Source organism: Pan troglodytes, chromosome 10 (assembly GCF_028858775.2).
Source record: "Pan troglodytes isolate AG18354 chromosome 10, NHGRI_mPanTro3-v2.0_pri, whole genome shotgun sequence".
Taxonomy (NCBI): domain Eukaryota; kingdom Metazoa; phylum Chordata; class Mammalia; order Primates; family Hominidae; genus Pan; species Pan troglodytes.
Window position 1 is genome coordinate 19,314,759 of NC_072408.2, and position 25,666 is coordinate 19,340,424.

At 37.8% G+C, this 25,666-nt stretch overlaps 1 protein-coding gene across 5 annotated transcripts in view; it reads right to left on the minus strand.

Annotated features, from left to right (window-relative positions):
* Positions 1-25,666, minus strand: part of LRP6 (LDL receptor related protein 6) — a 150,027-nt gene that overhangs the window by 49,616 nt on the left and 74,745 nt on the right. For all 5 annotated transcript variants that reach the window (XR_673283.5, XM_024347693.3, XM_009424870.5 and 2 more), the window contains 4 exons: positions 21,453-21,649; positions 18,503-18,634; positions 15,571-15,967; positions 14,337-14,508 (listed from right to left, as the gene is read on the minus strand). Coding sequence is in view for 4 of the 5 variants with exons in the window: in XM_024347693.3 (XP_024203461.1) it covers positions 14,337-14,508; positions 15,571-15,967; positions 18,503-18,634; positions 21,453-21,649 (898 nt within the window). In the remaining variant the exon portion in view is untranslated. The remainder of the gene's footprint in view (positions 1-14,336; positions 14,509-15,570; positions 15,968-18,502; positions 18,635-21,452; positions 21,650-25,666) is intronic.

A 25,666-nucleotide genomic window follows, 5' to 3' on the forward strand; every position in this document is an offset into this window, starting at 1 on the left:
TGGTATTCCTATTACAATGCTTTCTCAAAATTACATGATGATTTTATAAGAATGATTTCAAATTTTCCATATAAGCCTCTATTTGACCACTTTTCCCCCCAATCTCATATTACTCTTCCTTCTAAAAATTCTGGCAACTTTAGATTATGCAACTCTTCTATTAAACAATTGTGGCAAAATTAAAAATACAGTATCATCACCTTAAGTTTGCACATTTGTTTTCAAATTATAATGTACCTTCATATACATTATTTTATCATATATTTTGTTTTATAACATCTTTTATTTTATCCTGAGAGCTTTGCCTATGGAAACTGAGATTCATGTAAGGTCACAGAGCTTGTAAACACAGTTGATGTCTTTTTCAGGACTCTTTCCACTTAGCATGCTTTTTATTTTGTTGTTGTTGTCAGTAACAACAAAAAACAGATAAAAGGGATCTCAATAAATCTCTCATTCCTCTGAGATTATAATCACAAAACTATCGGGATTATATGACACCCTCTCTGCATCTAAGTTTCAAGAAACTAGGATGTACCTTCTCTTTCCAACTACCTAATAGTAATATTATTAAATTCACTCTGGCATTCATACTGTATTCACAGTGCATTCACCATGCACTATTCAGAGTTGACTTACTTGGGATACCTTTATTGACATAATATAACTAATATTTGATATTTGCATATAAGATTATATCTGATACCTTTTTTGGGGGGGTAGGAGCAGATATTGTTCACATGTACATGTTTTTAGTATGAAATAACATTTCTAAAGGCTAATTTGCCCAGCACACAGGCCCCTTTAAGTGGCAGAAATGGTCTCAGGTAGGGACTTGAACACTGGGACTCTGGAAGGCTTGCTCCATCTTTTAGAACAGAACAAGGTCTTCTCAGTTTCTACTGCAGCATTTCCAATTGCATTTCGAGGAACATGTACTGCTACCTCATCTAAAAGGTCATATACTTAACAGTGAACCTATGTCCTGTATTAGGGAGAGTTCAATCATTCTATTAGGGAGCACCCAACACAGAGTGATAAATATTCTGTATTATACAACACTAAAATATAACTTTCTTATAAGTTTGTGGTATGTTAAAATATGCCTGATTCGGTTTTATTCTTAGATTTCATTCTATCTTATTTTGCATTATCTTACATTTAATAAATGAGGCTAATTTTGCTGATCTTTACATTCAAATGTTGGCCTTCCTATTAAAATTTGCTGGTGTAAAAGCATAAACTAGATGCCCAATATTAAACTTTTAAAGAATAACACTTATATTTCTACTTCTATTATGAGATCAACAAAATCTTTTCTCTTTCAGCTATATCACTTCACAACATTTTTGTTTATTTTGATAAATAAATAGCTTAAACAAAAGATGGATGATTAAGTATGAATTAGGAAAATGGGGCTGGGTATGGTGGCTCATGCCTATAATCCCAGCACTTTGGAAGGCCAAGGCAGGAGGATCACTTAAGCCCTGGGGTTCAAGACCAGCCTGGACAAAATGGCAAGGCCCTGTCTCTACAAAAATACCAAAAAATTAGTCAGGCATGGTGGGGTACGCCTGTAGTCCTAGCTACTAGGGAGGCTAAGGCAGGCAGATGGCTTGAGCCCAGGAGTTTGAGGCCGCAGTGAGCTATAATCAAGCCACTGCACTCCAGCCTAAGTAACTCCAGCCTAGGAAAAAAATCTTTAAAAAGAAAGAAAATAGGTAAGAATGCAATTAAAAATCATTGTGAGAAAAATAATAAATGCCACAATTCTAAGACCTTTTTAGTAAACATAATTCTGCATCTTCTATTTACCAGTTTCCCTTCATTCTTCTGTTCTCTAAAAAATTTCTCATGATCAGCAAACAGTATTGTGGCAGAAAGAGATTTGTATTTCAAATATAAGCTTTATCACTCAGTGGGTACCCTTAAGCAAGTCTCACAAATAAAATAGGGACAGCAGTCCAGGCGCGGTGGCTCACGCCTGTAATCCCAGCATTTTGGGAGGCCGAGACGGGTGGATCACGAGGTCAAGAGATGGAGACCATCCTGGCCAACATGGTGAAACCCCGTCTCTACTAAAAATACAAAAAATTTGCTGGGCGTGGTGGCGCACACCTGTAGTCCCAGCTACTCGGGAGGCTGAGGCAGGAGAATTGCTTGAACCCAGGAGGCGGAGGTTGCAGTGTGCCGAGATCGCGCCACTGCACTCCAACCTGGCAACAAAGCGAGACTCTGTCTCCAAAAAAAAAAAAAAGGGACAGCACCACTGCCATCACTGAATTAATTAAGGATCAAATAAAATAATGCTAAATATATAGCACAGTATTAGGTGCACTATCTGGTAAACACTGGTTCCTGTCCTTTAAAATCATTTTATTAAAATGCTTTAGTTCCTAAATGTAAACAGCTAAATGATTGTATTTAATTATTTAATGTAGTGCTTCAAAATAAAAATACATAAATATAAAAGAATATATGAAAATAAAAGACCAAAACAACCACTCACTGTTAAACTGAAGACAAAAACCAAGAGACCTTTATGTATCCTGAAACCAGTGGGAAACTACACAGCTACAGCCTCCCATTTCCTACTCCCATTTTTATTGTTTACTTTTGCTAGTTAGATATAAAGTAACTAAAACAGTAAACAAAAAAGAGCAAATATTTGACAATTTCATATGAGTACACTTTTGCTGCTCTGCCAGACCCCTAACTCACCTCCCCGCAAATCAAACAACATTAGTAAAGACATCTAGTAAATGCAAACCACCATGATAGACCTGATGAATGCTGAGAAGTTTAGAACAGGGCCTCTTCCAGCTAATGTATTACAATCTAATTGGGGAGGTAAACGATATTTACATTAAAATTACACACATATCCCCTCTCTGTAAGTAATCAGGAAAAACTTCAGGAAATAATAGCAGTTGAAATTCATCTTGAAGAATTAGAATTTTGACAAAGAAGAAGAGAAAAAGATTTTCTAGAAAAAAAGAAATGAGTTAAGACATAGCAAAGCCAAGGATGCACACGACATGTTTCACTTTGAAAGAAATGCCTTGACTGAGACAGAACGAACACATGGGGTACTCAAAGGATACAGCATCAAGCAGATACCACCCTATGGCAGGTATTAAATTCCAGGATAAGGAGAATTACAGAAAGCAAGAAGGTTCTGGAAGCACTTTAAGCAGGGTGACACAATAAACCCGTGTTTCAGAAACACTTCATTTATCTCTGTCACTCTGTTCAGCTTGTGTTAAAGATAAATATCTTATTTTAAATGTAGAATTATGAAAAAAATAAATAAACCAATATAGAATTATGGTTAGCAAAATATTTCCAATTTCTGTGAGATGGCAAGAGAGGTCCAAAATCCCTTATCTAAAGTCAGGGTCAGTTGTATTCCTGAATTCAGACTGTTTTTGTCTTTTTGTTTTTTTTAAAGAAAGGTTAACACAATGCACATAGCATATCACCTCTACTTGGGTTCAGGGCACCACTATTTATAGCCAAACATGTTAATATTTCTGCAACAAAACACGGCCAGGCGCAGTGGTTCACGCCTGTAATCCCAGCACTTTGGGAGGCCAAGGCAGGAGGACCATTTGAGGTCAGGAGTTCGAGACTAGCCTGACAAACATGGTGAAACCCTGTCTCTACTAAAAATACAAAAATTAGCCAGGAGTGGTGGCTAACGCCTGTAATCCCAGCTACTTGGGAGGGTGAGGCAGGAGAGTTGCTTAAACCCAGGAGGCAGAGGTTGCAGTGAGCCAAGATCGCACCATTGCACTCCAGCCTGGGCAACAAGAGCAAACTCCGCCTCAAAATAATAATAATAATAATAATAATAATAATAATAATAATAAATAAAAGTATGCCCGCAGTGTGGGATAGACTACAAATAGTCTCACACTGGTTCAGGTCAAGTTTTCCACCAAATCAATTAACAAAAGCAGCATTTGGTTTTCAGAGCCCTTTGGATTTCAGAATTGCAGATAAAGGATTATAGATCAGAAATACTTTGCTCATCTTCACTTCAGTCCCTTGAGAAAACTGGGGTTTGGATCAGTGTTAATACTGCTCTAGATACAAGCAAGGGTCTCAGGAAGAAGAGAGCAAAGGAAACAATGAAAAGAAAAAGGTCTTCAGCAACATTTGCTGGAAGGACAACAAATGAAGACCGCGATCAAAGTATTAACAAGCTCAACAAAGGTATTAACAATGAAGGTATTAAGAATGGCACAGTGGCGAGGAACTCAAAATAGTTCCTGAGAAGGCACAACTAATGATTTGGTTGCTTTATTCACTTGAGCACTAGTCCCTTCCAACCATTCCTTGTTCTCTCACTCGAAAAGCAAAAACTAAAAGGTCTTTTTTTGGTAATGAAGTAAATACAAAAGCAAGATCTATCAATTCATGTCTATTTCAAATTAAGCAATGTAATTAAGATTTATTAAAGATTTTTTTAAAACCACGTTTTGTAAGCACACTGTTTCCTTTAATTCCTGATCTCCTTGTTCTCATCTGGTGTAGTTTTTACAATAGGTTTGGATCTAAAACAGCACTGTCCAGGAGAAATATAACACAAGCCACAAATGTAGGCCGTATGTGTCCATTTAAAATTTTCTAGTAGTCATATTAAAAAGTACAAAACATGCCAGGAGAATGTTTTCGCTCACACCTGTAATCCTAGCACTTTGGGAGTCCAAGGCGGGTGGATCACTTGAGGCCAGGAGTTCAAGACCAGCCTGGCCAACATGGTGAAGCCCCCTCTCTACTGAAAATACAAAAATGAGCCAGGTGTGGAGATGCACACCTGTAATCCCAGCTAGTCGGTAGGCTGAGGCAGAATTGCTTGAACCTGAGAGGCAGAGGTTGCAGTGAGCTGACACTGCACCACTGCACTTCAGTCTGGGTGAAAGAATGAGACTCATCTCAAAAACAGTATAAAACAGTAGACAGAATTTTAATAATATACTTTATTTAATCTAACACATCCAAAATTCTTTTCTCTCAACCTGTAATCAATATTAAAATTTTATTAATGACATTTATGGTTTTTTTTAAATACTAGGTCTCTTAGTATGTGTTTTACAATTAAAGTACATCCTAATTCAACCTAGGCACATTTTAAGTTCTGCAGAGCCACATGTAATTAGTGGCTACATATTGCACTGTGCTGGATTAGAGTCTTCAGAGTGGTGACTATATACAGCCTATAATAAAATTAATTGGTTCCTTTTTTAGTTTACATCACTGACCCCTCTATACCTGTCACCTTCAGACTTACCTCAGATCGATCAGGCTCACTAAAGCTTCAAACAAATGTCTTTTATTTGGTCTTTTTTTCTTCCAAGCTATATACTATTTAATTCTAATATGAAGTTAAAATTACTTCACACACACACAAACACGTCTTTGATGAAAAAAACTACTTTTTTTCTTCTTCTCACATTTGCAAGTTTACATATAAAACACTAGCTAAGAGGTTAGTTAGAAGGAGCAACAAAGACCTGATTCTTTCATTTATTTTAGGCTATGTCAAAAAGGAAGTATTAAGACCATAGATATATTATTAGAAAACCCATTTCTGCCATCTCCTTAGCCCTCCCACTTAAGACACGCTGCAGTCTAGATCAGCCATGTACTAACAATGGTTAAAACTAGGTAGTTCATGGTCGTCTATACTCTGCTTTCTATACTCTGACATTTTCCATAATTTTTTAAAAATGAAGAGAAAAAGCTAAGAAGCAAGTCCAAGGACACACAAATAATAATGATGATGATAACTGCTGTTATTAATAAATGCTATTATTGGCCGAGCGCGGTGGCTCACGCCTGTAATCCCAGCACTCTGGGAGGCCAAGGAGGGCGGATCACCAGGTCAGGAGATCAAGACCATCCTGGCTAACACGGTGAAACCCCATCTCTACTAAAAACACAAACAAAAACTAGCCAGGCGTGGTGGCGGGTGCCCGTAGTCCCAGCTACTCGGGAGGTTGAGGCAGGAGAATGGCGTGAACCCGGGAGGTGGAGCTTGCAGTGCACCGAGACTGCGCCACTGCACTCCAGCCTGGGCGACAGAGTGAGACTCAGTCTCAAAAAAAAATAAAATAAATAAATAAATAAGTAAATGCTATTATCATTTTTATTAATATGATATAGAAAGGAATTATAAGGATCCTCCGAAGAGATTAAGGGATCACCAGCTTAAACAATATCTGACTGTGAGACTTTGCATCTAAACACACAGATAATGTATTTTCCTTCACACAAAGTCCAATTTCTGAAATGTTTCCTTCCATTACTTTTGTAGAGGTGACACTATTAGAAAACTGACTTCTCCACTAAGTATTTCTCTTGTACCAGCCACACAATCTTTTTCTACCGGGCACAAGTTACCACAGTGAAATAAGAACATGTTGCTCTGTCGTAAAGAAATCACTATTCCATTTCTCATATTCCTGTAAAAGTTTTGGACAGGTTACTAGGTCTATAAATACAGTTTAAGCTCCTTATGTTTAAAATAACACAAATCCTGGCAAAAGCTTGTTTGTATATTCTGAACCCAGAACAAATGAACCACTTTAGGCAATTCCAAAAGATTACATTTATGCTTTTAAAACTGTGCCAATGTTAATTAAATCTGGCAACTCTTAAGGGTGTACTTCACTGTATTACCTCAGAGTGGTTTAATTAGTTAAACTGAAATTAGGCTTCTGTCACTTCTAAAATCTAACTCCAAATCTGAACCAGAGTCTCCAGTGGTTTCAGCTGCTTTGACCACACTGTGGCACATTGGTTTAACATTCTGAAATATTCTAAACCACACTGAGAATATAGGCTACAAGAGGAAATAGACGTGGGTTAACCATAACATTATCTGCACAAAGAAGAAGTAATGGCAAATCTTCTACAGACATCACATCCAGTTTTTGAGTCATTTCATCAGCTCATTAAATGTCAAGACAGGACTGCCCATGCAATGTTGGAATGCAGCCAGTCTACTACCAAAATTGCTGCTATGCAACTTCACTTGACAAGACAAGTTCAAGGAATAGATGCAGGAGGACAATCAAGCAACCACCATAAAATGTGCTAGAGTTGGAATGCTATAAAGTTCTAGAAGAGAAACTCAAATTATGCCCAAAATGAACCACTCCTCTTCTAATGTTCCAGACAATATCCAAAACAAGCAGTGAATTAAAAGCTTATACATAAGGAAGACAGATATGACTGAGGGTTGGGGAGCATATTTTTTCTGACACAACTTCATAGAACATAAAATATAATTTCACATAAATGGGATTTTAAAACACAGAATATTTATCCACGGAAATAACATTTCAATCATGCCAAATCTCACTGAGGTGACAAGTATAAAGAAATGCTTTGGACCCAGTAGGTGAAGTAAAGGGACACCACACACCTGTTTGAGAGAGAGGTAGGGGCAATTACAGTGCTATATTCAAAGCCTTTTAACCTACTTCAAGATACATTAAGTCTGAGTACATATAAGTGATTTTAAATACGAAAAGAATTGAAGTATCATAGTTACTCTGGGTAGTTTTATAATATTTTTTGCAAGGAATCATGCATTGAATATTAAAGATTTGCAATTACTATGCTCTTTTTCTGTTAAGAGCTAAAAATTGCTACTGTGACCAAAGCTTTCTAAAACCTGAATTACTCCAGGAAACGAAAAAATTGAGAATAGAGTTCCAGATGAAGGCATCATGATGATGAATGTCAACATCCTGGTCAATTATACTCAACTGCTTCATAAGACACTTCTGAAAGCCTCACTGTCCTGAGGCCCCGAAAACCTAATAGGGAAAAGATTAACATGTCAACAAGGGAAAACTGACCTTTTTGCTCTCATTCTTTTTAAGCACAGCTAAAATAAATTCTTTTGTTTTTGGGGGGACAGGGTCTTGCTCTGTTGCCCAAGCTAGAGTTCAGTGGCATGATCTCAGCTCACTGCAACCTCTGCCTCCCAGACTCAGGTGATCCTCCCACCTCAGCCTCCAGGGTGGCTGGGACTACAGTTGCACACCACAATGCCTAGCTAATTTTTGCATTTTTTGTAGAGATGGGGTTTTGCCATGTTGCCCAGGCTTATCTCAAACTCCTGGGCTCAAGTGATCTTCCCACTTCAGCCTCCCAAGTAGCTGGGACTCCAGGAGTGCACTACCACGCCCAGCTAATTTTTATTTTCTGTAGAGCCGGGGATCTCACTATATTACCCAGGCTGGTTTCAAACTCCTAGCCTCAAGGGATCCAGGGATCCTCCCACCTCAACCCTTCCAAAGTGATAGGATTACAAGTGTGAGCCACTGTGCCCAATAATCAACTAGCAATTTTCAAATAGGAATTCACAAATTTCATTGTTATGCGATGTACCCCAGACACAAAATAACACAACAGGCCAGCACCAGGTTTACAACTCAATGAACCTAAGTCCAAACTCCAGGTGCTCTGCTGAGTTGAGGAATCTAATGATGGAGTTTATCAATATCATTCTTCTCTGATCCTATGTTATGAAGATTTGGGAAGAAATATATATCCATACTAACATACAGTACATATTGTGTGGTAAAGTAGCACAAATGGGCAAATATTTAGGTATTTAAATTAATTATTTTGAATATTTCTCAAACTGAAAGTATAATCAATCAATCTTTTTTTTTTTAAGCAGAGTCTTGCTCTGTTGTCCATGCTGGAGTGCAGTGGCCTGATCTCGGCTCACTGCAACCTCCGCCACCCGGGTTCAAGCAATTTTCCTGCCTCAGCCTCCTAAATAGCTAGGATTACAGGTGCATGCCACCACGTTTGGCTAATTTTTGTATTTTTAGTAGAGACGGGGTTTCACCATGTTGGCCAGGCTGGTCTCGAACTCCTGGCCTCCAGTGATCAGCACACCTCAGACCCTCAAAGTGCTGGATTACAGGCGTGAGCCACCGTGCCCAGCCTCAAACTGAAGGTATAATCAATTTTAAGAAACACAATGTTACAAATTGGCAAAGATTCAAAAGGAAGTACTTGTTGATACTTGTCATATTATCAGAACAGCCTTATCTCAACAATAGATTTATTATAATTTCTTAATGAGGAATTAATCTTACAAACCAACAGTAAAAAAAATTATCAACAGGTTCCTATATGTTTTTAACAGTACAAAGGCTAAGATGCCAGACAAAGAAACTCCTTTAAAAAAGAAGTTTGAATACTTGGGAAACAAATTTCCTTATTAGGGTATTGATGAAATAAAGGAAATTATCATAGGAAAATGTAGCCCTGCAATTTCAGGCTTAGAATATGAAACAGAACATTCAGCAAATGCCAAGTTTTCAGTACACATCATACAAAATAATACCTTCTTTATTCAAAAGTTCTTGGTACTAAAGGTTCTAATAAACTTTGTTTCTGTTTCCCAACAAAGTTGTGCCAGGTAAAATTAGATTTGTACAAAACTAACTATGGACATTGTATCCTCTTAAAGTAGGGAAGCTTACTCTAAGATTTAAAGCAAATACACATGTTCTTACAGTAGACATGAAAATCTCTCTTTTTATCTATACTATCAGGTGTTGCTGCATTGTCAGTAGAAACTCAGAAATGAAAGTGGGCAGGAGAAACCAAAATAAAAAGTATATAATGAAAAAATAGGTCGGGCATGGTGGCTCAAGCCTATAATCCCAACACTTTGGCAGGCCGAGGTGGGTGGATCATTTGAGGTCAGGAGTTCGAGGCCAGCCTGGCCAACATGGAGAAATCCCATCTCTACTAAAAATACAAAACTTAGCTAGGGGTGGTGGCATGCGCCTGTAATCCCAGCTACTCGGGAGGCTGGGGCAGGGGTATCACTTGAGCCTGGGAGGCAGAGGTTGCAGTTAGCCAAGATCACGCCACTGCACTCCAGCCTGGGCGACAGAGTGAGACCCTGTCTCAAAAAATAAAAATAAAAAAGGCCAGGCACAGTAGCTCATGCCTGTAATCCCAGCACTTTGGGAAGCTGAGGCACGCAGCTCCAGGTCAGGAGATCGAGACCAGCCTGGCTAACATGGTGAAACCCCGTCTGTACTAAAAATACAAAAAATTAGCCAAGCGTGGTAGCAGACACCTGTAGTCCCAGCTACTCGGGAGGCTGAGGCAGGAAAATTGCGTGAACCCAGGAGGTGGAGCTTGCATGCAGTGAGCCGAGATCGCGCCACTGCACTCCAGCCTGGACGACAGAGCGAGACTCCGTCTCAAATAAAAAATAAAATAAAATAAAATAAAATAAATAAATAAATAGAAAAAGAAAAAAGAAACTGTGAGAAAAATTTAGCATTGACAATACTATTGTTTTCAATAAAACCAACAATTAGAAACATACTGATTTTGTCAATCAGTTAAATGGGTATATAACAAGAAAAGCAACCTCAAGAAAATTTAAGCTAATAGTACATTCTTAATTTTACACCATGGCAAAAATGCTTTAAACCTATAAATTATCAACGATATATCTTGGCTATTAGTAAGAAGTACTACAGGCCCTCAGTGCAACAAACGTTTTCAGCAGTAAAACCTGATCCTAAAAAAAAAAAGGAATGCTGTTAAGAAACAAGGTTGTTCTGCCTACTGCAGGGTCATATAAAATAGAAATAAAGGCTTCTGATCTTTCCTCTATCAAAAACATGAAAATTATTCTTTCTGCTAATGCTTTAGTACTTATTATGGGAAGGCCCCACAACAATATAGTAAAAATCAGGAGGCGGGGTGGTGGCAGAAGTACTGTGCAGACAAGTAAACTAGGTTTGTCCACAAAAGGCAATGAAGTCATTTCAGCATAATGAAGAAGAGACATAAACAAGTACTAGCAGGCACCTTTTAAATAACACCTACAGATAGGTGGCCACTATCACCTGACAAGTAGGGAAAACAGACATACCCTCACATATATGTTATTCTATTAAAGCAGGAGCCAAATACCACAACAATCTTTTAAAAAATGTGACATCATTAGCAATGCCCTACGCTCAATCCCTCCTTCCAGAAGCTTATTATAAACCTGAGGTTAAATCTATTCATTCTTTCTACAACTCTGTACAATATAAAAACACATCTAATACCCAGAATTCCCCATTCCTTCTCCCTGGTTTCCCTAATGTAGCCAGCATCTGGTCACATCACCACTTACAAAAGAGGAAGTGAGAAGCTGATCTAAAGAATTTCCACTAAGCGAGCAGGTAGCATAAATGAATGAACACAATGAGACTTTCCCATGTGATCCACTCAAGACACATAGGTTTACTATGTCTTACCTTGCTATATAATAATTTACCAAATAATTATCTTTTCTTTCCGAATGTACTATAAACACATATACAACAGTGTGAGCTCAAACTTTTTTTTTTTTTTTTTTTTTTTTAGACAGAGTCTTGTTCTTGTCCCCCAGGCTGGAATGCAATGGCACGATCTCGGCTCACTGCAACATCTGCCTGCCGGGTTCAAGCGATTCTCCTGCCTCAGCCTCCCGAGTAGCTAGGATTACAGGTGCCCGCCACTACGCCCAGCTAATTTTTGCATTTTTACTACAGACAGGGTTTCACCATGTTGGCCAGGCTGGTCTCGAACTCCTGACCTCATGATCCACCCACCTCGGCCTCCCAAAGTACTGGGATTACAGGTGTGAGCCACTGCGCCCGGCCAACCAAACAGACTCTTAAGTCTTTCAGAAGACAACAGGGTTATCACAACCATAATCTGATACTCTCTTATAGTCCCAGCGAAAAGCAGCTTTCATTCTCGGGCATGACAAAAGCTAGGGAGCTTTCTAAGGAAAATGGGACTAGAAGGCAGAATGTCACCCAGACTGGGGTTAGATCAGTATCTGGAATCAGCTGCCACTAACAAAAGGCTAGCAAATACACTTCTTGGAAAAAGAGGGATTTTTAAAATTATACATCTTTGTAAAAGTTTTCAAGTTCACAGTATTATCAAATCAAGGGAGACAATAAGCTGGTAGTAGCAGTTGCTCCTAGAATCACTACTAGTCTCAGGATGGAAAACCCCAGATTTTCTCCCCGAGTTATGCAGGACTAATTTAGACGAAGAGCTGCACTCTTTCTTTAGTTTGCCAAGTATCAGATTTTACATCAACATAAGAAGAGAATAAATAACTATATGCTCTATTTCCTAGACGTGCCTATGTAAATAAAATGACAAAGGCTCTGATGTCCTAATAGTGAATTAGGACATCAGAATCTCCAGGGGAAATTATAAAGGGAGGTCTTCATGTATACAGAAGTAAATTTACCACAAACATCAATCTATAAAAAGGGGACAAAAAACAAACAGCAGTTGTGTTCCAGCAACCTAGAAGGAGAAAGATGGATCTAAAAATAAGATTTATGGGTGACAGAGCCTTTGCAGATTAAAAGAATGAATGAATGAAGGAACAAATGAACGAACGAACGAATAAATGAAAAAAATTAAAAACAGGTTTAAGGATGCTGGTACCACACAGGGAAGAAGGAAAGAAGGGGTGAGGGAGCCAATGACACCACTGTATGTATGTGTCTGTATGTATATATATATATGCATAGCTCAAGAAAACATAACAAAGAGGCCAGAAAAGGAATTCTAAATTTTAAAATCTACTGCACTCACTGCAAACTAGGAAAATAAATCCTATTTAATCAATGTTATATATTGTTATATAAAGTGTACTAATTTTTATTCTTAAAGATGGTCACTCAGAACCTCCATAAATTGTAATGTTTTTATCTGAATCCCTTCTGAACTATTTGTTATTCTGAATAAATTTCTGTATCTAAAGTATTATACCTAAAGTGAGGAAAATAAGACTTGAAATATTCCCAGTAAGAAACAAATGATTTTATTTTCAGGCTAATCAGTCAGTTATAGCAGACTAAGATGGGAAAAACCAAATATGGAATTTTAAAAACCCTACATGATAATAAATTTGGGGCATTCCCTTATGTAAATTTTCTTGCTACAGATAATCTTCTAAAACTTATGGGCTTTAAACTGTTTTCCTAAGCATACTCGTACCTATACACTCATGTATAGTTCATAATCCACAGGTGTGAACTAGATGGGATTAGGTAGGCAATCTACATTCAAGCTGACCAAAATGAAGCTAAAAGCCTGTCTGAAACATGAACTCATAACCTTTGTCTCATTAGCAATGCACTCCAACTGTTAAAAGATTCAAACATCAACTTGGATTTGAAAAGAGTGGGAGGCAGTGAAATACTAACAGGGAGAAAATTTATGGAGTCTATGCAAAATTTTCTATTAATGAAAACCAGCTGCGAGAACAACAGATGCCGTTTTCAGTATTTGAGCCTGGTGGAATACTAACGGGGTTTCTTCTATTCCAAGTTTCCATTTTGGAAGCAAGGCCTTGAAGTCATTATTCCCTCAGGGTCATGGGCACTCTACAGAATACCTTTCCAAAACAACTGTTCTAGAGTCTGAATTTTCTGTCCATTAGATGTGTACAGTGTCTCTCTGAAGAGCCATTTAAAGCCATCCTTGTATGAGAAGTTTCCCCCAAAGGAAAATTGAGACCTAACTCTGTTCTATCTATGTGATCCATAAGACCTGTAGCAAAGTCTAATTCAAAGTTGTTAATTTTAGACTTAACACCAATATCAGGGATATATGCCACTAATAAAACATTGTGATAAAATATTAATCACTGATTATTTTCACCATAATCTATTTGATTGCCACAAACTTAACTCTACCACTTGGTAAATATTTTTTCCCAAGCTTTGGTTAATTAGTCTTGTTCCCACACAGCCCATAAATCAATTTTAAAATTGTTTGCATGTAACCATCATAATATTTAATATATTCTACCATCTGCCCCAACACCAGTTAACAGCAATAAAAGATATATATATATACACACACACACACACACACACACACACACACACACACGTGGGCTTTGTTTTCCTAACTTAGGACAGCCAGTTCTTCCAGTATAGATCTTACATAATTTTGGTTTGCAGAAATTGCCCCTAGGAAATTCAGAAAGTGGCTTTACCCAAAATGAGGAAAATCACTTACATAAGCTTTTAAGACTAGAAACTGATCAGCAGCCATTTCTCATACCAATATATCTCTCCATCCTAGGATTATGTGGAAGAGAATATATTATCCCTAGAATCATGAAGGTTGAGTAAAATTTCTGTAAAAGGTACCTTTGGCACCCCAGACAACTGTTAAGAATATCTGTACTCAAATCATTATACTGTCGACTCAAAACCCATTATAAAAGTGGCTTGAAAATGAAAAAGCAAAAAACAAACCTCAATCTTGTCTGTTTTGGCATCTCCCCAGTATATTTTGCCTTCATCATAATCCAAGGCTAAACCATTTGGCCAACCAAGAGAAGTGTTAACCAATACTACACGGTCAGAACCATCCAGAGCTGCTCGCTCAATTTTCGGAATTTCTCCCCAGTCAGTCCAATACATGTACCTAGAGAAGTATACAAAAAATGAGCTAAAAATAGATAATAAAATGTAACTTTCAGATATTCTAAAGGTGAGATCCATCCCTCCTATTACACTGGTATCATCAGTTAATGCCAAGGAAGGGGGAAAAAAAAAAACATATGAAGAGTGTGTTTAAGACATTTATCCCAGCAATATATAAGATTGTGGGAAATTTTCAGATCAAACAGTGTGTTCTAGAGCCAATCCTGAAAATGCCTCCCAATAATGAGATTACAGTTTTACTTCTTTTTTTTTTTTTTTTTTTTAATATTTTGTGTGCCCTTTTCCATGAACTTTCTCTCTCTTTTCCTTGATGGCTTGTCATCTCTGACACAAAAGGCTTATCCCAGCAGTATTAGTCAGATGGCAAACTGAATTCTCAAAATAACTATTTCTTCCTGCAGTGCTAAGTGATTCTTATGGCTCCTGGATGTTTAGATGGCTCTAAGGCATTGGTATATACTGAGGTGTAATTTGTCATTATGCTTGTCCTCAGAATAAATCTCAAAGTAACAAAATTGTTAAGTATGTAAAAAGTTGTACTTCCCTGGACTATGATCAGGGTGGCATGGCAAAACAAAACAAACAACAACAACAAACTAGAAGTAAAGCTGCATGGGCTGACAAAGTTTTGGAAATCAAGTCATTCATGTATTTAGGGGAAAAAAAGTAAGCTATATTCTTACTATAAAGTACTGAAAATGGAATTAAAGCTTCTAGGGGAAGGGAAAGAGTTCTGAAAACAATTTCTTTCCACATTTTTCATGGTAATGATGCAATCCGAGCAAAATCTGCAGACAACACCCAAAGTCAGCAAACATGGACTTAATTTAGAAAGAAAAAATATCTAAGACATCCAAGGCAAAAAACTAGCAATTTTTAAACTTGAGATTGTATTCTAATCACCATATCCTAAAATAGATAGCCATTAAAGAGCTGTTTACTGGAAACCAATATATATGTCATGTTATCTTAGTCAATGTTTTCAGGAACCTGTGAAAAACAGAAACACCACACAGAATTTACTATCAGTAGAGCTTCTTACCCAACCATGGGATCTAACACAATAGCCCGGGGTTCCTCTAAGTCCTCTGAAATCAAGATCTTCCTCATGGTCCCATTGAGCCTTGTCACTTCTATTCGATCAGTGCCAGTGTCTGTCCAATAAAGATTTCGTGCAACCCAGTCCACAGCAATACCATCAGGATGGGCAATTTGAGCAGTGACCACAAACTGACTGCCAGATCCATCTATAAATGAACGGCGTATGGCCCTCACTTCATCATCAGTCCAGTAGATGTAGCCTTCCACAGGATCGTAATCTATGGCAATGGCATGACGGATGTCTTCTAACTGCAGAACAATGTCTGTAAAATCTGGTGTATCCAAAGAAATGCGTCTCAAATCTGTCCTTCGAGCTAAAAGCAATAATTCTGTGGCACCTAGAACAACAAAGTGAAATGAAGAATACTTTGAAACCCAGAGGTAAAATTTACCTGCTCTAGATAAAGAATCAAGAACTGAAAAATAAATATAAAATATACATAAATTAACACAAAAGGATGTGCGCTCTCTTTAGAGTGGAAATGGAAAGTAATACAGTGAAATAGGAAGAGTCTACTCTGAGGTCAAGCTGTTTAATGGCTAACTCTCCAAATTAAGTTGTGATACATTCTATGGTTTCATTGGAATTAATCCAGCTATTTAAAAGTACAATGAATAATGACTATGTAATGACTAAGAAGCTAAGTAGCTCAGTATTAAAGGAGAAGGAAATGTAGGATATAGATCCTTTGTTCAAGAAGCATTTTTTTAAAAACGATAAAGAAATTTAGGACAAGAATCTTTGTGCTTGATAGGAATGTTCTAAAATTGGATTGTGGTGATAACTGCGTAACTCTGTAAATTTACTAAAAAGTCACCGAATTGTACAATTTAAAAAATGGATGGATTTTATATGCTATGTAAGTTACATCTCAGTAAAACTGTCTTAACAAAGAGAAATACAGGGCAATACCTCACAGAATTGAGGACAAAGCAAGCTATGGAGAAACAAACAGCTGCAATGGAGGGAAGGAACCAGATAAACATAACACAGTGGTTAAGAGTTGTGGATCCAATATAATTTGATTCAAGAAGCTACACAAACTTTGGGAAAATATCTAATCTCGCTAAGCCTAGTTTCCCCATCTATACCTTGTAAGGTTGCTGTAAGGATTAAAGGAGATAAATCTAAAACTCAGGAAAGTACTGAACATTTAAGTACAAGAAATATTAACTAATACTTAACAACAGTATTAAAAAATAAAGATTTTCAGATTTTTATTTCACTGAATTTTAAATTAGGTTTATTTATGAACTGTTTAAAGCCCAAGCCCCAAATACTTAACCACATAACCAAGAATGAAGATACTGAGCTCAATCTTTTTTTCATTTTAAATGTTCAAGTAAACCACCAGCAAAAAATCATCTAACTATAGGAAGCTAATAAAAGACAGTAAGCAAATTGACAACTGAAAGAATAAGAAAAGATTCCCAGCTAAATAAATGAGTCCAAAACAAAATACTGGCATATAAACTTCAAGAATCAATCTGCAATTACAAGTCAAAAAACTGAGAAGAGGAGTGAAGCCTCTCAATATCAGCCCTTTCACTCTAGAGCTAATTATAAATGAATTCCAACTTGAAGAAAATACAGCCCAAATGCCACTGCAGGAACCAAGTAGGAATAACTTTGTACAATTCACTGCCCCGGCTAACAACCAAAAGGAGCCAGCCTAGAACTTCACAAAGAAGTCATAGAGCTGTTAATTTGAGCAAGGTGATCAAAACAGAACAGTTAACTTAAGGCTACTACATGCCAAATGCACATATGAAATTCAAAACTGGTTAAATATGTACACTTGCACTGCTGTGAGGGAGCAGATAGACCATTATTGCTAAAATAAATCCTCTGTTTTAAAGTCAGGCTACATTTTTAAAGAAAAAAGCAACATTACAAAAACCTTTTGTTTTAAATTGAAACCAAATTGCTGTCTGCCATGGAAACCATTTGACAAGAGTCAGCCAGCTTCACCTTTTACTATGAGGATAATTTATCAATGCCAAGTCATAACAAACATCCTGTACACAGACTCAATTCCATCTCTCTGACTCCCTGGCCCCCTTGCCAGGGACTCTAACACACTCCAAAACACAGGCTTCTGCTTTTCAGAGTTAGATAAAGAAGCCACAGCTAAATACAACAATTTTCTTACCAGGTCTTGCTGGTTGCTAGAGAACCAGATGGTGATCCATAGGGGTGAGAATGAAGAATAACATTCTCATTAAGAAGAAAAACAGAAGAACTGGTGTTCTTCCAAACTGGAAGTCCCTTAAAATGTCCTAAATCAGTATACTTTCTCCAACATGCCCTCTCTCTATAGGGAATTAAGAGTAAGGAGAACAGGCAAAGTGTGTTTCTTAAGTATAAAAAGAAGTTGTTTTAAATATGGATTTTTTTTCCTAGCTCTGAAAGCATCTCTCTGTTGTTAAAAAGCAATTTAAAACATCCTTAAATAATTTGTTATAAAATATATCTCATGATATTCTTTGTAGCTAAAAGTTTAATAAACATACTTTCTTTCACAGAGGTTCTTTATTCACAAATGCTACCTGTTAAAAATATATTCCTTATGAGACTACTCATTTCCATAGTTATCAACTGTGATATCAATGACTATGAGATTTGACAGAAAAGATATAACACGTAACTTTTTTCAAAAATGTTATTTAAAACACTAAAATAATTTATAAAATAGCATTCAAGTGATGCCATAGAACAAAACACTCCTATTCTATAACCATGTGTGAAGACTGTGAAATTAAGTGACTGGTCTCCCAAAGCAGTATAACCTAGAGAGCTGATTATAGAGAAAACAAATCATGAAGAATTCCAATAGTTATAAATTTTTTCATTTTGGATAATATCTTCTTACCATCTTTGCAGGTTTTTCCATTCTCCAGGAGTTTGACCCCAGTGGGGCAAGCACACTGATAAAAAGGCTTGACTGGAGACATCAAACACAAATGGGAACAACCCCCATTGTCAATTCCACATGGATTTGTGGCTGTCAAATATAAATCACATTGATTAGTATCAATGATTACTAAGTACACAAAGGTTAACAACCATAACATGAACAACTGTGATAAGCCAAAATTATTACCAAATGTCATGCGGGTGCTTGACTATCAAACCACCTGCAAAGACAGGAATTAATCAGTGTGAATTTACTTAGTATTTTGTAACCAAAGAGGAATACACAAGAAGTAAAGCAGGAGATCCCTGCCCTAAAAGAGGTTACAATTTAGTCAGTTAAACAAAATTAACAAAAAGCAAAACTAAAAACAAACAAACAAACAAACAAAAAACAATAAAACTAAGTGCTATTTTGCACATTATAGACATTAAGTACAGAGTAAAATGGGGAAAAACCACTGAGGTTTAAAGAATTGAAGAAGCGCTTTGTGGAGTATACAGCACGGGAGCCTTCAAGGATAGGAAGGATAGATAAGAGGACATTTCAAGTTTGGTAAAGCTATCTGAATAAAACTTTGGGGGCTATAAACTGGGTAAGATATTAAGGTGAACAGTATAACTGGAGGTTAAGGTTTCTACTGACTAATAGGAACTAAAGCTGAATGAATACAAAGAATGGGAATAGATTAAAGTGAAGGACACTGAAAGCCAAGAAAAGTAATTATGTTGAAAAGTCATGCCTTGGGAAGATTAACATAGAAGGGATAAGCAGAAAAAAGGGGAAAATGAAAATCAGAGAAAACTAATTAGCAAACTTTGGAAATTATGGAAAGGGATATGTCCAAACAATACTCATAGAAAAAAATCAACATAAGATGGAGACCAATGAACATGAAAGATAAAAGTAACCAACATGAAAGATAACTGCAAATTCTCAAATTAGTAAAACATAAAGGACCAACAATGCCATTTAAAAAGAAAAACAAGAGGCCAGGCACGGTGGCTCGTGACTATAATCCCAGCACTTTGGGAGGCCTAGGTGCGTGGATCACTTGAGCCCAGGAGTTTGAGACCAGCCTGGGTCACCAACCAACATGGTGAGACCCTACTTCTATAAAAAATACTAAAATTAGCCAGGTGTGGTGGCATATGCCTGTAGTCCCAGCTACTAGGGAGGCTGAGGTGGAAAGATCACTTGAGCCTGGAAGTTCGAGGCTGCAGGGAGCCGTGATCACATAAACGCACAACAGAGCAAGACTCCATCTCAAAAAACAAACAAAAAACAGGGAAAATTCTCTTTTGAGGGCTATGAAGAATAAAAAAATTCATACAAGTGACTGAACGTTTTCTTTTGTACGGAAGAGTAACACATACACTTAAAAACATTTTTATGGGCTCACGATCATCAGATTCCAACATAACACTTTCAATATTTGATTATCTCCCCCTAAATGGAGAGCTAATATAAAGCAACATATGTAGCAAAATCTCTTCATTTTTGGCTATGTAATAAAATCTGAAATACACTCAGACAGATGCCAGACATTTATTTACACAAAAGTGCCAAACCCTTAACATTCTCATATTCCTTTTAAACCTAATTCCAGTCCTCTCTTACAAGTTCTCAGCAGTCATAGCCCGACTTTGGTAAAGGCTGACCAAACACAGAACCAAAACTAAGGACAACAAGGTGGGAGGGGTACACAGAAAAGTTTAAGTAGCTATTTTATTTAGCAAGCTGAGGTACTTAAATTCAAATACATTCTAGATTAACAGAGTTTTCATTTAAAAAGAAGAGGGGGTTTTGTGTGTGTGTGTGTGTGTGTGTTTTTTTTTTTTTTTTTTTGAGACATAATTTCTTTCTTGTTGCCCAGGCTGAAAGTGCAATGGCGTGATCTTGGCTCACTGCAACCTCTGCCTCCCGGGTTCAAGCGATTCTCCAGCCTCAGCCTCCCAAGTAGCTGGGATTATAAGCACACACCACCACGCCCGGCTAATATTTTTGTTATTTTAGTAGAGACGGGGTTTCACCATGTTGGCCAGGCTGGTCTCAAACTCCTGACCTCAAGTGATCCACCTGCCTTGGCCTCCCAAAGTGTGGGATTACAGGCATGAGCCACCGCGCCTGGCCCAAGAGTTTGTTTTTTAAACACACTCACATCAACACATTCAACTACATACTGAAAGAAATAATATGAACAAAAAAACTCATTTGTGTATAAGCCTAGCATATAAGCTATCTCAATTTTTAAATTCTCTCTCTCTTCTCCACCTCTAAAAGTGCTGACTCAAAAAGGCTGAGGTGGTCTGTAGTGACAGGCTACAAAATGGTCTAGGCTATTGCCTAACCTGAATTATACTTTTACATTTTCCCTTTTTTTTGAGCAAAGTCTCGCTCTGTTGCCCAGGCTGGAGTGCAGTGGCACAATCTCGGCTCACTGCAATCTCCACCTTCCAGGTTCAAGTGACACTCCTGCCTCAGCCTCCCAAGTGGCTGGGACTACAGGTGCACACTACCACACCCCATTAATTTTTGTATTTTTTAGTAGAGACAGGGTTTCACCATGTTGGCCAGGCTGGTCTCAAACTCCTGACCTCATATGATCTGCCTGCTTCAGTCTCCCAAAGTGCTGGGATTTTAACTCTTTTTTTTTTTTTTTGAGACACAGTCTTGCTCTGTCTCCCAGGCTGGAGTGCAATGGCGCAACCTCAGCTCACTGCAACCTCGGCCTCCCGAGTTCAAGTGATTCTCTTGCCTCAGCCTCCCAAGTAGGATTTTAACTCTTTTTTATTCCCGCCAACTATCTTTGGATATGCCCTCCCTCCTCCTGATCCTCACTAAAGCCAGACATTAGAGTGCTACAAAGCTGTTCCAACTTTCAATTTAAAAATCAAGGATCACTTACCATTTGGCTGCCTCTGTTGGCTGAAGGCATGTATATCCATGGGAGAGAAGATGTTAGAATGGATTTCACGCAGACCCTCACCAGTATACTTGTTGCAAGCCAAAATGGAGTGTGTGCTCCAGTCAGTCCAGTACAATATGTCCTCAAATAACGTCAAGGCAAAAGGATGTGGAAGGGAACCTTTAACCACTGCCTGCCTATTAACATAAAGAGAAAAATTTAAACTTATTTCTAAATTTTCTTCTTCTATCATACGTCACCTCTCCCATTAAAATGATCTTAGTTCACATTAACACATACAAATCTTGAGTAATACATACTATTAGGTCAAATACACCTATAAAAAATAATTTACATAATGAATTCATATACATTTTTAAGGTGTCCAAAAGCCCCAAACAAGCATTTGGGAATAGTCCCTAACTTGGCAGCAGCCTCAAGTTCAGTACAAGATACCCGGCAGAGAGAGAGCACTGCTTTTTCATTGTTTGCACTGCTGTCAAATCCTACTCTTCAACTACCATCTCTGGACTCACAGCTTCCATCCTTTCACATAATTCATGTCATCAGACAGAGAAAGGTAAGCAATGAGAAAAATCACAGGGGTTACAGTTGGCACTGAAGTAGATTTATATCAGCAATAGGTTTTTTCCTTCTTGATGTGGAAGAACAAAGAACCTGAGCCTGTTTTGTCCATCACTTCTTATGGTTTTGATAACTGAGAATGAAACATAAACATGAGGCCAAAATGGCATGCAGGTAGCACTCTCCCCGCAAACCCCAGTCTAGCTCCAGCAAATGATCATCTTAGCTGACTTTTCACTATATTCAGGCAGCCAAAAAGAAGTCCTGTTAGTGGTAGAATATGTTCATGAGACAAAGCAGATCCAAAATTTTCACAAGCAATACATACTTTTTAAAAGGAAAAGTAGACAGCCTACTTAGTACTTAAGGCACAGAACTTTGTAGAGTATTAGAGAGAGTTATAGAATAAGCAAATGCTGAGGGCCGGGCACAGTGGCTCACGTCTGTAATCCCAGCACTTTGGGAGGCCGAGGTGGGTGGATCACAAGGTCAGGAGTTCAAGACCAGCCTGGCCAAGATGGTAAAACCCCATCTCTACTAAAAATACAAAACAAATTAGCCAGGCGTGGTCGTGGGCACCTGTAATCCCAGACACTCGGAAGGCTGAGGCAGAGAACTGCTTGAATCCAGGAGGCGGAGGTTGCAGTGAGCCGAGATCGCGCCACTGCACTCCAGCCTGGGCGACAGAGAGAGACTCATCTCAAAAAAAAAAGAAAAGAAAAGAAAAAAGAATAAGCAAATGCTCTGGAATAATGAACAAATCACGTTTTGAGTCAAAATAATATTCAAGAAAATACATGTTTTGATATTTTCTTAAATCCAAGTTTCCCAATAGCCCACCCAGGAGGCAGAGATGGGCAGAGAGGGAGGAAGGGAAAGAAAAATGAAGGGAAAAGGGAAGGGAAAACATAAAGCTACTGAAGAGAAATTAAAAGTATCATATATTTTAAGGAAGATGATTCAATTTTCAGGTCCTTGAGGTTAACTGATGATTTCTACTATCTAACAGACTACCAGCATATTAAATTAAAAGCAATTAAGGTCATTTTTACGTGTAAGCAGGATTACCGTCTGTGATTGCACATGGAATGATCTTAGTCTAAAGCATTATAAATTCAGACAAAATACCTGCACTGCCAACCCATATCACCAGTTTTCTCATTTTCCTTAATCCTCTCTTCCCTAAGTAAAAAGCTTACTATTCCTTCTAATTTCCCAAAGAGAACTGTCACAATACCTTCTCCTGAAGTGCTTTCTTCCACTTTTTAAATGGACAGTTTTATTAAATTTACTAAAGAGACTATATTATTTACAGGGTGATGGCACAGTTTATGTTCAATTTTAAACAGGCCTGTATATTTCACACTAAAGTCTTCCAAAATTCATGGTGGAAACAGAGAGAGAACTGAGAAAGCTGCCAAAAAAGACAAGTAACACAAATGAAAAATAAAGAGTAGTTAAAACTAAGTTACTTGGCATTTCACCATCTTAAAGAACTGCTTTGAAAAACTCAAGGAAAAAAAAGGCTTCAAAAAGTTTTGTATATCATTAAGTGAAAAGTTGAAATTCACTCTACTGAACCAAACATAGGAAAATAAACATATGGAAAAGGCAAAATTCCTAAAAGCTATATTCATTTTATATATTAATTGAATGCATAAACTTAGAACTCAGAGGTGAGCTTAAATCCCCCCTTGACACTTATTACTGACACCATTTCTGCAAGTTTTATTTCTTCATCTGTCAACGGAAGGTAATAATCTATCCTCACTGCGTTAATGTGAAGATTAAATAACATACGCAAAAGCCATTCAGCACTACACTTGCTACTTAACACTTCCGTTAATGATTCCTCAATTTTAAGACACATATTTTCAATATTTTAACATTTCTGATATAAGGGTAACATTTACAATGTGAACATTTCATGTGGTAGTTTTTAAAATCAGTAAGTTCTTAAAATCAATGGCTTATTAGAATCAGTAAATACTATACTAATATTAATTTTTTGGGGGGGACAAAGTCTTGTTCTTGTCACCCAGGATGGAGTGCAGTGGTGTAATCCTGGCTCACTGCAACCTCCACCTCCAGGGTTCAAGCAATTCTCCTGCCTCAGCCTCCCAAGTAGCTGGGATTATAGGCATGCACCACCATGCCTGGCTAATTTTGTATTTTTAGTAGAGATGGGGTTTCACCATGTTGACCAGGCTGGTCTCAAACTCCTGACCTCAGGTGATCTGCCCACCTTGGCCTCCTAAAATGCTGGGATTACAGGCGTGAGCCACCGAGCCCGGCCCTAACACTAAATATAAATGTCACTTTCTTTTCACAGCCATTCTTAATTTCCTCCCGCCACAAGCCAAGTTAGTTTTCTTTCTCTCCGTTCTCGTAACAGATAGTGAACTGTTTTATAACTGTTCACCTATCCAGCAACTCTATAACAGATGACCTTTTTGAGAGTAAAACTCTAGCTTACCCTCTAGTAAAACCAAGGATCCCACACAATGGTAAGGTGCACAAATTAGGCAGACTTACTAAACACTCTGGGGATGCTTGATAAAATTTAATGTTTTTAAGAAAATATGTAATTAACAGAGCTGAACAAAAGGCAGAACTAAGAACACTATCATGCAAGGGTGATATAATGATTTGTCCAGCCAACTATGACTTGTTCCTGAAAGTAGGGATAACCACACAGAGTATTCCCCTTTCTTCTCTCTGGCTGAGATTACCAAGTAAGCCTACCTCCTGATCCCCATCTGGAAACACAAGTTACTTCAAGGAGGAGTTGATCATGGCTGCTAAGAACCAAGCTGGCAGGTAAGATCCAAGCCCAGTTCCTCAATAGTAGGTCACAACGATAACAGAAACTAAAAAATGGATCACCAAACTGGGGACCACAGAAAAGAAACCGAGACTCCCCGCAACCTCACTGAAGTTTTCATATAGTGCTTGCAATCTCTGAGCATCATCTCCTGCCTATGTCTGTCACATTCTGCAACTTACTGATAAAGCTCACGACTGCCAATACCTCCCAGGCACCTCTTGCTAGCTCTTTGAGATTCTTTGAACTTTGCAAGTGGTTCTTTTAAACTCTGCACCAACTGGACTTATCCTTTATAAAACACCTGCATGCCCCCATTTAGTTTTTGTTTCTGGACCTCCTCACAGATAGTCATCTTCTGCTCCTCTCTCAGAACTGCCCACTTGTGTGAGTAATAAATCTTTCTTTAATCATACCACAGGACTGCTGTCATGAGTTCTGACATCTGAACTTAACCTTGGAAGGAAGCTTCCCTTCACCACAGTGAAGCTGTAATAATATCTAAGAAGACAATGTCAGCAGTGATGGCAAAGCTTTGGAAAAATCTCCATGAATCCTCCATGTGAAAACAGAGAACAACTAGGTAATGAACCCCAAATCCCATGGACAACATTCACAACAAAGCTAGGTAAAACCCAAGATACAAAATGGTAGAGAAAACTACCAACAGCCATTAAGATATGACTGATATTGGCACCTCTGCAGGATATGAGAAAGAAACAATAGGACATCTGGCAGGACAGAACACATAAAACAGACAACATTGGAAAGCTTAGTAGACCAATCTGAGAATAGCAACCAGCTA